The 12453-nt window shown below is 36.1% G+C and overlaps 1 protein-coding gene across 2 annotated transcripts in view; it reads right to left on the bottom strand.

Moving 5' to 3' along the window:
- Nucleotides 1-277: 277 nt before the first annotated feature.
- Nucleotides 278-12453, bottom strand: part of MTMR9_1 (Myotubularin- protein 9) — a 34582-nt gene continuing 22406 nt past the window's right edge. Inside the window, exons 12-14 of one of the 2 annotated variants that reach the window (XM_051217113.1) lie at nt 11827-11960; nt 9245-9293; nt 278-1168 (exon numbers count right to left, since the gene is read on the bottom strand). In XM_051217113.1, the coding sequence (XP_051065746.1) occupies nt 1157-1168; nt 9245-9293; nt 11827-11960 (195 nt within the window). In that variant the 3' untranslated portion in view covers nt 278-1156. Of the gene's footprint in view, nt 1169-5788; nt 11961-12453 lie in introns of those variants that run through there. The other variant, XM_051217112.1, reaches the window with a different exon arrangement.

The following is a 12453-nucleotide window of genomic DNA, read 5'->3' as shown; positions in this document are numbered from 1 at the left end:
TAGTTGGTTCATACGCCATTTAAGTTGGGCTTCCATGACAGTGGCTGTATACGCGTGGCTGTGTGAAAGCATTTCGAGGGGGACGGTAGACTCTCACAACTCTCGGCCGTACCAGGGGACTTGGGGGCAATAACAAATTACTAATAGATTTATCAACTTAACAAACATTTCCAATGCAAAAGTTAGGAATTTTTTATTAAAGCATTTAACAATTACTTAATCTAACAAGTTAACGAGAAATTAACGACATGAAGTGATTCTTGGAGTTCTATTGAGTGTTTAATCTTGTCGAGTGTGAAAGTGTCATCCGCCAATGATGATGGCAGGTGGTTGCATTATATCACGACTTTATCTAAGTTGGTCACTTTAGGCATTATATACCAGCTCAATGGTTTAGAGGCAAAGCGCTTGTTGAAAGATCAAAAGTCCTGGCTTCGATATCCGATGGGCACGTAGAGATGTATATCGCTGAGGCGCCCCATATTAGGGTAAAAAAGTTGTCGATTACTTCTTGGATTTCAACCGTTTTTTAACTAAATTTTGTCCATGACGTATTCTCAATCATGACAAATTGTTTGCTGATAATTTAGACTGGAATGATTCTGGTAAGTGTCCCATAACCAGCTGAATGAAATTATCAATCTCGTTTAATAATTTTTTTTGTTTAAATCAAATGATAATCGGTCTCGTCAAATGGTATATCATTATCGTATAGTTAATTGATTGATATAACAAGTAAATTAAACCGATTAAGATCACAAAAGTTCAGTGTTTTCCCTAGAAAAAACATTAGTCATGATTCACATATGCCAACAAAATACTGATCAATCGTAGTCCTAGATAACAATGGGAAGATACAAGTAAACAACAACAAGTGGATATAACTTCACATCATTGCACAAGCAGGTGGCTATCAGGATTCAGTAACTAAGTGGATAAAACACTGGCGTTTGAAGCGGACGGTACTGGGTTCGAGTCTCACGGTGAACATTAACTCTGAGATGCAGGTACATCCATCTGACGAGTTCCGAATAGGATGAAACGTGCCTCCTGGATTCAATTGTTAGGCATTATCCATCTTTGCTTATAAAGCTTGTGACTTAAGACAATATCGGATCAGTTCACACAGGATGCACATATACCAACAAGAGACTGATCAATTGTAGTCCTAAATAACAATGTGAAGATACAAGTAAACAAGACCAAGTGAACTTAGTCAACATAGTTCCAAATTAAACCTGTCATATAGACAAATAGAGATACAAGTAAAATGAATCAGTTTATTTAAAAAGGATTATCACATTTATGAAAACATATACTTTCTTAATAACGGCCGCATTCCTACAATTGAAGAACATATGGAACTCAAAACACCTTTCAACCAATATCAAAGTGAGAATCATCAATACGAACGTCAAGGCAGTCCTACTGTACGGAGCTGAAACTTGGAAAACTACTACAACCATCATCAAGAAGGTACAAGTATTTATAAACAGTTGTCTACACAAGACCCGGATAGCTCAGTGGTAATGTCTCTAACTGTGAAGCTGGGTGACACGAGATCGAGTCCGAACAGGCTAACCACGGCACCACCACGAAGTCGGCCGGGCCCCGCATACATATAACCATATACTACACATCACCAAATTCAGGCAATAAACAGTAACCATAAGCACAATATTATCAATGTCAACACTATCAACTGGATGAAACCTCAGTTATTTTTATCATCAGCCCATTGTCCTTCAAATAAATCCAGTTGTAGTATAGATAGTTTTAGTTAGTATTTTCCTGAAATCATTGAAAATAATCTTTGAAAAATTCATCTTTTCATTCATTGAATGTTCTCCTTTCCTAGAATCAAGAAGTCGTCCAAAAAAATGGATCACAATGTGGTCAGTAGTTATTACAACTGTTTTTTATTATTTCATATCAAAATATTGATTCAATGTTAAATAAACAAAATGTATAATTGTTTATCGAAACGAATAGTATATCAAGAATAAATAGAAATACTTGATTTATTTACGCCTGTTACCCCTTTTGGAGAAGCATAGGCCGACCATCAGCATTCTCCATCCAACTCTGTCCTGGACAATTCTTTTCCAGTTCTTCCCAGTTATCATTCATTCTTTCCATGTGTTTCCGATTCCCAACGTAGTGTGTTCGTCGGCCTTCCTCTTTTCTGTTTCCCTTCAGGATTCCAGGTTAGCGCTTGCCTCGTGATGTGATTTCCGTAATGTATCTACTATCCACTTCAACCGTCGTTTCTTAACTTCCTCATCAGCTGGAAGTCGGTTTGTCTTGTCCCACAGTAGATCGTTGTTAATGCTATTCGGCTTACGGGTATCGAGTATCTTGTGTGGACAATTGTTTAAAAATAATTGTACTTTTTTGATGATTGTTGTGGTAGTTCGCCAAGTTTCAGCTCCGTACAGTAGGACTGTCTTGACGTTCGTATTGAAGATTTTGACTCAGCTATTCTAGATTTACTATCGATCCCAAGACCGGGCAAAGAAGGAGCGTTGGGCATAGGTTTGTCAACCTCATCCAGTAGGAAAAAGCCTTGCTAAAAAAAACACTAAGTATCAAAAACTAATGTTCAACTCTCATGTGAAATCCAATTCATGATATTTTTGATTGTTGGTCGGAAGCATGTGGAAACATGGAAACTTCTTAATTAGGAATCGCCTAATACCAGTGACCAATGACTGCAAATGTTGAATAATGTGACCTTAAATTGGTCGAAGTGGGACAAAAGTATTGGTTTACAAGCATTGTTTAAATATTCAGTTAAATATCACTACTGAACTTCTCATTCTTCGATGTCGTTTGTTGCATATGTCTAGTTATGCGATCTAGTTGAACCTAATTTATCATAACTTCCTTTCACTGTACTGAAATAAGGTATAAAGGACATGGATCAACACACATAAGGGTCATTTCCCAGCATTGATGGACTAAGGAAATCCACTTAATTTAATAAACAAGAAAATAGTAAGTCCCTTTCCAAAATGCTCAACCTCAATAATCATCAGTGAAGTAATAAATCGGTGGACGGTAGACTAATTTGTTAGATGAAACACTTCAGAATCAGAACACTGATTTGGTAACATTATTCCACAGGACAAACTTTATTAGTAGTATAGGTGAATGAGCGGTTAAGACTTCCCAGTGGTCCAGAATATGGGAAAATATTCCTTTTTGAGTAAACATTGCAGTACCGAAATCCGTGAATATGAATGTTGATGTGTTGAGTGACTTGGAAAACCTCGACAAGTCCCCAAATCAGAACACGGTGTGATGATTAGAAGTATTTGAATTATAGTATAAACTAAGAATCCCAGAAATAACAATTGGATCAAGAAGTACTAGATCAGCACAAACGAATGTACTGTATTTGGAATTCGAAATCAAGTATTCAACAAGTACAAAGGAATCATTAGTTCATTCAAACACCACACAGGGTTCAACAGGAACGAAATTATATTCCTAATAACAAGGGTAGATGGGAGTAGAAATCACAATAAGAAAACTCATAAAAAATTCATAGTGTTACATAAGAAGATTCTAGAGTATTCTCCACGTATCCACTAGTGCTGATTGGATAAGAAGTAGCCAATCAGAGTGCACTAATATAATCCTGAACGGAACACGCTTCAATCCAACCTATATCCTGCTAACACTTACCGATGATCTATACAGATAAGTTTGTGTTGACGCATCCATCATGGATGATAGAGTGAAATATATCTTCCAATATCAATAAGATGCTAGTGACAATGAGTAACAGTAAGTAGTATTCTTTCCTTAGTTATACAACTGTCTATTGAAGAGCATCTAGCGTGACCGTAATTCCCCGGGTCATGATTGGGTTGGCGCGTAAATTTCGATTGGATTAGAAACATCAGTATATTTGACTTGCAACTATACAACTAATCAGTCTTATGGATTTAAGAACGATGCCGACAACAGTTGTATAACAAGAAGACGAAGGATACGTTGAATAGTTAAGGTATGTTCATAAAATGATCAGTTGGAAATGTTTAGTTTGGCATCTGTAAGTAGGCACGAACAATGAGTGTTTTGTTCATTCCTGTTGAACAAATACTTCATTTCGTATGTACATGTCTATTGACAGGTACAGGTGGATCGATACGTTTGTAATTCTGAATTAACACAGTCAATCGGGAAATATAAGAAAAAGGTATCACTGATCTGACGAATAACATCAGTGATTATTTTCTCTTTCCTATTGTCATTGATTAATCCAAATAAATAGTATTGGTTAAGCAGAGAGCACAATACACCTATTGTTTACTGATTACCTGATTTAATGATGAAGGAGATTATGAATAATTTGTTACCAATGTAGTATTTGTCATAGTGCAGATGTTGGTGGTTTTCATGAAGTTTTGTTGTCTGAGCTGGATGGTTTGGTCGTCGAGCTTTCATCGTTCTTCTGAACGACATCATCACCACAAACTTCTGATAGACGTCTGTCTGAGCTACAAACCTCCACCATTTCAAGATGTTGGTGGTAATGTGCTTGTGTTGGGTGTATGTGAGTTGGTAATGTGCAGTATATGTTAGTATCCATTTTTAATATTATTATTTCACTCTTATACACTAACTTCTGTTCATTGTTGTTCTCCCTTTTTTTAAGTATACGCACTTTACATTTTCTAACTCTACACAACCCCATTGCCATTGTGTGGTGAATAAGTATTCGGTGCTCCCTCCCTTCTAAGTATAGCGGATAAAGGAAGGTATTTGAAATTATGGGGTATCAGTGTTCATATTCAATTACAATTGGATACACCATCAGATATCACGTTATTCTCTAAAATGACACGCAATATAAAGGGTTGTTCATAAGTATTATCAACCGAGTACACAGTTCGAAATGCAACCAGAGACATATTAAAGCTTTTTCGGAACAATAAAATGTTCTGTTGAATTCTGAGATAGCTAATTTACAGGAAATTGTCATTTAACAAACAAAAATCATTTGGACCTTATTGGTATAGATTAGATAAACATATAAAATCTATGGGATGTACCATTGACTGAATTATTTACCATGAAAAGCTCAAATAGTCCTAGAGATCTGCCTATCCATTCATGTAACTAAAAAATCCATAACGAGAGTAAACCTTTTCAGGAAACATAAAATAGTTCCAAAACAAGTTGGAACACTGCGAAATTGGGAAAGTAAAATCATACTTACGACAAGATGTGAATCCCGTTTTCAGCAAATAATGGATACTATGACATGCAACCTGGAAGATGTAGCAGTCTATCTGGATGACATATAGTTGTTAGTTCTACTGCTCAGATGTAGCGTCAGTTATTATGTTAAGCCCATATACATTATTCTAGCTTTTGGACAGCCCATTCTATTCATTCTACTTGAGTCACATTCTTACCTTGTTATTTATCAATCTCGACTGTTTTTATATGAGCACGTAGGTGTGTGTACATTTCTTATCCCATTACTCATCACGTCGGGCTCACCACTTTTGTGAGGCCATTTATTTTGTCGTCATTTTATATCGAGCGATGTTTTCGAAAGGGCTCTCGACTTTAGTGACCCGAGCCCTTTCGACAACATCGCTTGATATAAAATGACGACAAAATAAAGGGCCCCACACAGGAAATAATGAATCTGTTGGACGTTGTGCTTACAAAAATGTCGCAGACTGGTTTCCATTTCCAAAAAGAAAAGTCCGAATACCAGGTCGAGCCTGTTAGACAACTTGAACATATATTTGATAAGAATGGTCGTCACCCAGATCCAGATAGTATCAACGCTATCAAAGACATGTCTAGACTGATGGATGTTACGATGCTGAGTTGATTTCTGGGAATGATTAGATATTATTGTATTTTGTAACTTATATGGATATATTACGACACCCATTAAATTAATCTTTGATGGCTAACGCAAATGGTAATGACAAGAGATTCCCATGGGTTAGTGAAAATTTGGAAGACTGGAACTGTAATACGCAGAGAAGGAAGATCATTTATGAAGTTGGAGAAATGGCGACTAAACAAGAGGGGAGACTGAAAATGATATACACGTGGTTATACCCCTAAATATACCAACTAAATTGGATAAGGAAATTAAAAGGAATCCAGGAAATAAGTACGAGTTGACAACACGTCCAAGGTGGCCGCAGCGCATCTGATGGAAACCTAATGGAATAAGAACAAATCCTTATTTCCAAGCTATTGGCTACAGTTCCCATACGCAGCCACTTTTGGCTTGATTTTGTAGTGTCGGTTACTATGTGAAGCACATGTAACTTATTCTAGCTTCTGGACAGTTCAGTTTATCTATTCTTCTTGAGTCACGTTTCAATACCGTTGATTATTCACTTACCAAACCTGATTGTTTTTATGTGAGCGTATATTTGTGTACACTTCTTATCCTAATCATCACATTTCTGTGACTATAAATATTGATTACCACTTGTTTACATGGAGTTGTCTCACACGACATTTCCACTGCGCATCCTTTCATTTCGCTTCGCTCACTTTTCTTCGCTTCATTCGCTGCGATTCCCTGATTGTCTGTTCCGATCAATGAATGTACAAAATAAATGTATTCAGAAATCCATTCTCGTATTTGATTTATTCAATTCCGTTATTCACTAACGCGATTTAAGTCGTTAACTATATACGAGGATTGATGATAGGTATATTTCAATCAAACCTATGATATAACTGGAATCAGATTCTGGGTCAGTAAAATCTCGTATAGTTTCTATTTTTTTATTTTATGGTGAAATTCGGTCCGGTGTACTTAAATATAAACAGCGTATGTTCGAAATATATAATTAATATAGTGAAGGTTGATATTATGTTCTGGACTGAACAGTCACGGCAAACAAGGTGAGGTGAGAAGCTACTATATAGAGGACCAATGAGGAACAATAGTTGACTCATGACTACTGGTACTAGTTGGCATATCATTGGTTAGCTCAGGTATAAAAATAAGAAATCGATGTTGTGATTGAGATTTCGTCACATGATGTTTGGAAAGGATATAAGTTATGAAAAGTGGCGATTAGGACTTTTAGGTAAGCAAAAGAAATAATAGTAGTAGTTAATGCAAAGAATAACACATGTTCGATACATTCTCAAGTAAACTTAATGCATCAAACTTTTCGGTCGACCACTACAAAACACTATCCAGTAATATCATTCACATCACAAAGTAGTAGACATCGAAGTGCATCGTACGGAAGTTTTCGATTCGTCACCCAACCACCTGAAGTGTTCATTTACAATTCGCTCATTACTATCGACCTCGATGCTACTCAAAGTTAGGTACAGATTTCTAGTTGTTTAGTTTACTTTGGTGACCATATCACATTGTGGCAGTCTATATTTCCATATTGACTGATATTCACTCCCAACTCTGATCATTGTCTTGAATGAATTCTTTCGATATGGCGTCACATTGATTTATCATCTGTAGATGTCTGTTGCATTCTGAGCTGGGTTAACTTTGTAGATCGGCATTTTAATCACTGTCTGTCAAAAATATCAGTCGGAAGTCAATTTCAGAACATTGAGAGAAACACTATGTTACATTTGACTAAAGGATCATGTTTGTGATCTTCAACGAACAGCTTCTAATATCTCTGAAATCTTGGTCAACAAACCTGTACTTTCCTATTACTGACTAGACGAATAATCATTGACTTGATGATTGTGCACTGTTCGATGAACAATTATCCTTTAGAACTTTACACGCATCTCGTCAGTGTATTAATATCAATTGTTTGAGATGATATATTTGACTTTATCCTTAGCTTGTACCTCAATCTCCTCACACTATGAAGATGTACAGTATTTTCTTTGAGAATATACATCACATGTGAACAATAGTTGCTCAATCGTTGAACTATAAATGACTTCTTATGTATAAAATGGAGTTTTTTGAGTGGTGGATAAGAGCTACTAAGGAGTCACATAATAGAGTGGATCAAATAATCAACTCTTCTTGATTATTAATGGTTATCTATCCGAAAACAGCCGGTGGTGTGAAACTTAACAATCTCTAAACTACCCTCTCATATATATACTGCAATGAATACAAGTTGAAGATATGTTACATATTATGTAAAACAATACAAATTATTGACAGTATAACCAAAACCAAATCACAAGGCGGTGAGACTATAATTTATGAACGAATCAATCATGTATAAGATAAAAGGTCTCAGATTTTGGCGCGAAATTCATTCATCCATTTGGATAAATTAAGTTTTAGCATTATAACAACTGTTGTCAGTTCGTGATGAGAACTTTAAATCTTAATTCTTAATCCTAACTATCAACTGAAAATCATAATTCTAATCCCCTACAATGTTTCATAACTCTAATTTGATCCAAGTTATTAGATGGACACTCTCAAGTTACTTTTAGCGTCGTTCAAAGATCGTCCATAAATTACTATAGTCTCACTCGCAAAGCATATAAATTTTCGTATATAGCACAACATAATATTTATAATCACAATGGGTTTTGTGGAGATTTTCTAGAAATGTCACTGGTTGAAATCATGAGTCAATTGAAGCTAGATCACCATGGAAAACCTGGAAGCACTGGACGGCCATCCCGTCCTAGTATGGGACCCCTCAGCAGTGAGCATCCACGATCTCGCCCCTTGAGAGATTCGAACCCAGGACCTATCAGTCTCGAGCCAGTCGCTTAACCAACTAGACCACTGAGCCGGCTACCATCCAACGGTGTTAATGTCTAACTTCAAACAATGCACGAACTTGCGTCCTGGGTTCGAATCTCGCGGGGTTTGGGACCATGGATGCGCACTGTTGAGGAGTCCCAAACTAGAATGAAACGGCCGTCCAGTGCTTCCAGGTTTTGAATGGTGATCTAGCTTCGATTCAATCATGATTTCAACCAGTGAAATAATAATTATCATTTAGAATACTAAATATCGAAATATCATGAATACAATATCAAGGTCATTACATTAAATGAACACCATAGCAACTCATTTGTTCATTAGTTTATTGTTTGAAAGATTAATGTAGTGATTTAAAACAAAATAAATGATGAAGAGATTATTCGATAGTCATTTACAATATGATCATACTACTTATTTATAAATAAATAGTATAGAAAATACTAATAAATTATATTACATAGTAAACAAATTAAGTATGAAGTTGAATAAGTTATCAAAAAAAAAAGTTTATTGATTTACATGAAGAATACCTGCATTGATAGCTTCATTCATAAGTTGATCAAGTGTTCTATATTATGCAAAAATAAAACAAGAAAAAATATTTTCAGTATAAGGAGATTTGTGGAGATGGTAGGATTTTCATAGTTGAATTCGTAAGTCGATCTAAAGTAGACAACTACTGAAAACCTGGAAGTATTGGATAGGTGTTTCGTTCTAGTATAGGACTAATTGATAGTTCGTACGTGACCGAAGGTCATGGGTCTGAGTCCCACATGTGGGATCATAGATGTGCACTGATGAGGATTTTCATATTAGGACGAAACAACAGTTCAAGGCTTCCAGAATTTCCGATGATTGTTTAGTTAAGATCGACTCGTGAATTACACTATGAAGAAAGTATTTATTTGAAGTAATACGATATATGTATATATTGAGAAGGGGATTGTTAATCGAGAAGCCTACCTAGAGTAGTCAAAAACTTATTTTCTGAATTCGTGAGTCATGTGTGAATGTAGCATTTTAAATGGCTGATTCATGAGAAAACATCAAACAAAATTTAGATACTTACTATGCATTTTCTCTTCGAATTCGCCAGCGTAGCTTACCTTTGTTTTTTTCAATAGTCAAGCTTAAGGATCAACGGTCGTTAGGAGAGAAGCGTTAGATGGAGTTTTGTTCTCTGAGCTGGATGGTTTGGTCGTGGAGCTTTCATCTTTCTTCTGAACGACATCATATCAGCACAAACTTAAGGTAGAAGTGTTAGACCAGTTAAAGAGCACTTTGCGTTTCATTTATTTATCGTGTTAACTCTTCAGCTCAATGTTTTGATTTGTATGATTAGGGGTAGTCTCTAAAAAGCCCTGAAACTTATAAGCAAATTGTATTGGTGATCGTGAGGGAATTTACTGACTCTCATGTTGTGCCAACCTCTCACAGTTTGTAAATATACACTTTGCTTACGAGCGTCGATAAGTACAAGGTTTAGATCAATTAATCGCATTTGATGCCACAAATATTATTAATCACACAAAACTACAATTCAGAAACACAAATGAATGTAAAAACACATCAAACTATAAACAGCTGGTTTACACAGTACACGCATTACGTAAAATATTACAAGCAACGCTTCACATCTAGACCGCTGAGCTGGCATCCAATGTTGCACAAGTCTAACTTAAGAGAAAAGTACCCATCTGAGACAATGGAAGAGAATTGCACAAAATGGTGAAATGGTTAAAGTCATACTTGCACACGAATGGATCCCTACCCAGTACTCTAGAAGTTAAGAGTTTTCATGAGAGGTTGAAGGTCCTGGATTCGACTTTCAATCGTCGTGCCGCAGATGGTCACTGATGAAAAGTCTCATATTAAGAGGAAACAGTCGTTTGGTGCTTCAATGTTTTCAATGGTTTTCTAATTCGGATCAATTTATGATCTCAATAAAAATAGACAATCTCCACAAACGCATACTTATATATATATATATATATATATATATATATACCTGTCATAGGAATAACATTTTTCGTAAGGGTAAAGGTAATATGAGCCAGTTCAGTCATACAATGCCAAGTACAACGATACTAGAATTGATGGTTATATGCTTATGTCCTAAAAAGGGATAGTTTTGTGTTGTTGAAATAAAAAGACATTTACGGTCGACAATTTTAATGAAAATGTAACGGAAATCATTGATTACAAAGTGTACAACACGATGTACTTTGACCAAACCACGAATAGTGCTGCTAACCTTCTACATTGTCCGGACATTCCATATTATTCCTCTGGTTGTCAGAAAGGGCATCAACACCATAAATCCCAAAGAATCTCGACTTTCACCATGAATTGTCATAACTTTTTAAAATGATCTTTCAACTCTTAGGGATAGAGTTCAAAAGCTTTGAATGATTTTTCCTGGTTGAGATAACGTTGCTAACCTCATACCTAACCCACCCTCTTTCACGTGGGCTAAGGACCAGCAGTAAACTGAGAAAAGCTCCAGGCGCAGTCCAGTTAGTTAATCGCATAAAATGTAGAACGTGGGACACAGATACATCCGTTAATGTTACCACCTCCATTAGCACGATGAGATGAAATTGTCAGGGCGAATTAAAGAGCAGCAGATGTGGTAACAGTATTAGTCATAATAGAAAAGACTAGGCATTGAAAATACAATTTGAGAAGAAAATATAGATGGGCGTGATGAAGAAGAATTTATAAAGTGACTTATAAAATTAGAATCTAAGGGAAAACAAACAGCTAATGCATCCACTTCGACAATTTATCTCTAAAACAATGTCTATGATCAAAGTTAGATAAAAATATGGAAAGCTAACAGATCTGACGAACACTACTTGAAATTATAAGTTCCAGTGATAGTTTGCCATAAAGCTCTGACTAGATCAGTAGTGTTCCAGAATATATATGTGTTCGAGATAGTTAGTGTTAAGCTCTGGATATAAATACATCTACAATCATGAAGGAACTGATACTACCCTATAACATTCGAACCTGTTTGACGTTCAGTATCCAAGTCTAGAATGATAAGATCAAACTATTTATTAGTTCTCACAACAGTAGATAAACAAATAAATTACTTGCGTAATTGAATAGTTCTATTCCGTTCCGCTTCAAATTTGTCCTTAATTACACGTGCCATAACCCGAGGCAAATTCCATAGACTAGGATTAATACCTACTAATTGATGCTGATATAGTTCTTCCCAGATATCCTTCAAAAAATTGAATAGACAAGTCAAATAGTTATTTACAAAGCCTTCTGAACAAGAAAGAGAGAATATTACAAAGAGAAAATGTACTGGTAAATAATCTACACAACTGAGCATAACCAAAAATCAATGAATAGGGTACTTCACTGAAACTGCAGCAATTTGGATGACTCTCCCGGTCTCCACATGGTACGAGCATTCCATATACCCACATCAATGGTTGTTCTGGTTGTCAGAAGGGGCATCAGCTTCGTGACTTCCGAAGGAACTCTGCTTTCATCATGAGGCGTCATAACTCTTTTAAATGAAGACCTTCTACCTCCTAGGGTAGAGTTTAAATGTTTTGGTTAGCGTTTTTTAGCGAGTTAGTTATCTACGAGATGGGTTCGCTAACCCCATGCCCAACCCCCCTCCTTTATCCGGACTTGGGGCCGGTAGTAGCCCCAGGGGGTTCCAGGCGTTTTTGACACCACTAAATTGTAGATTTCAATACCGA

Source organism: Schistosoma haematobium, chromosome 6, assembly GCF_000699445.3.
Source record: "Schistosoma haematobium chromosome 6, whole genome shotgun sequence".
NCBI lineage: Eukaryota > Metazoa > Platyhelminthes > Trematoda > Strigeidida > Schistosomatidae > Schistosoma > Schistosoma haematobium.
Note: the sequence above shows the minus strand (reverse complement) of the source record. Positions and strands in the feature narration are given on the sequence as shown.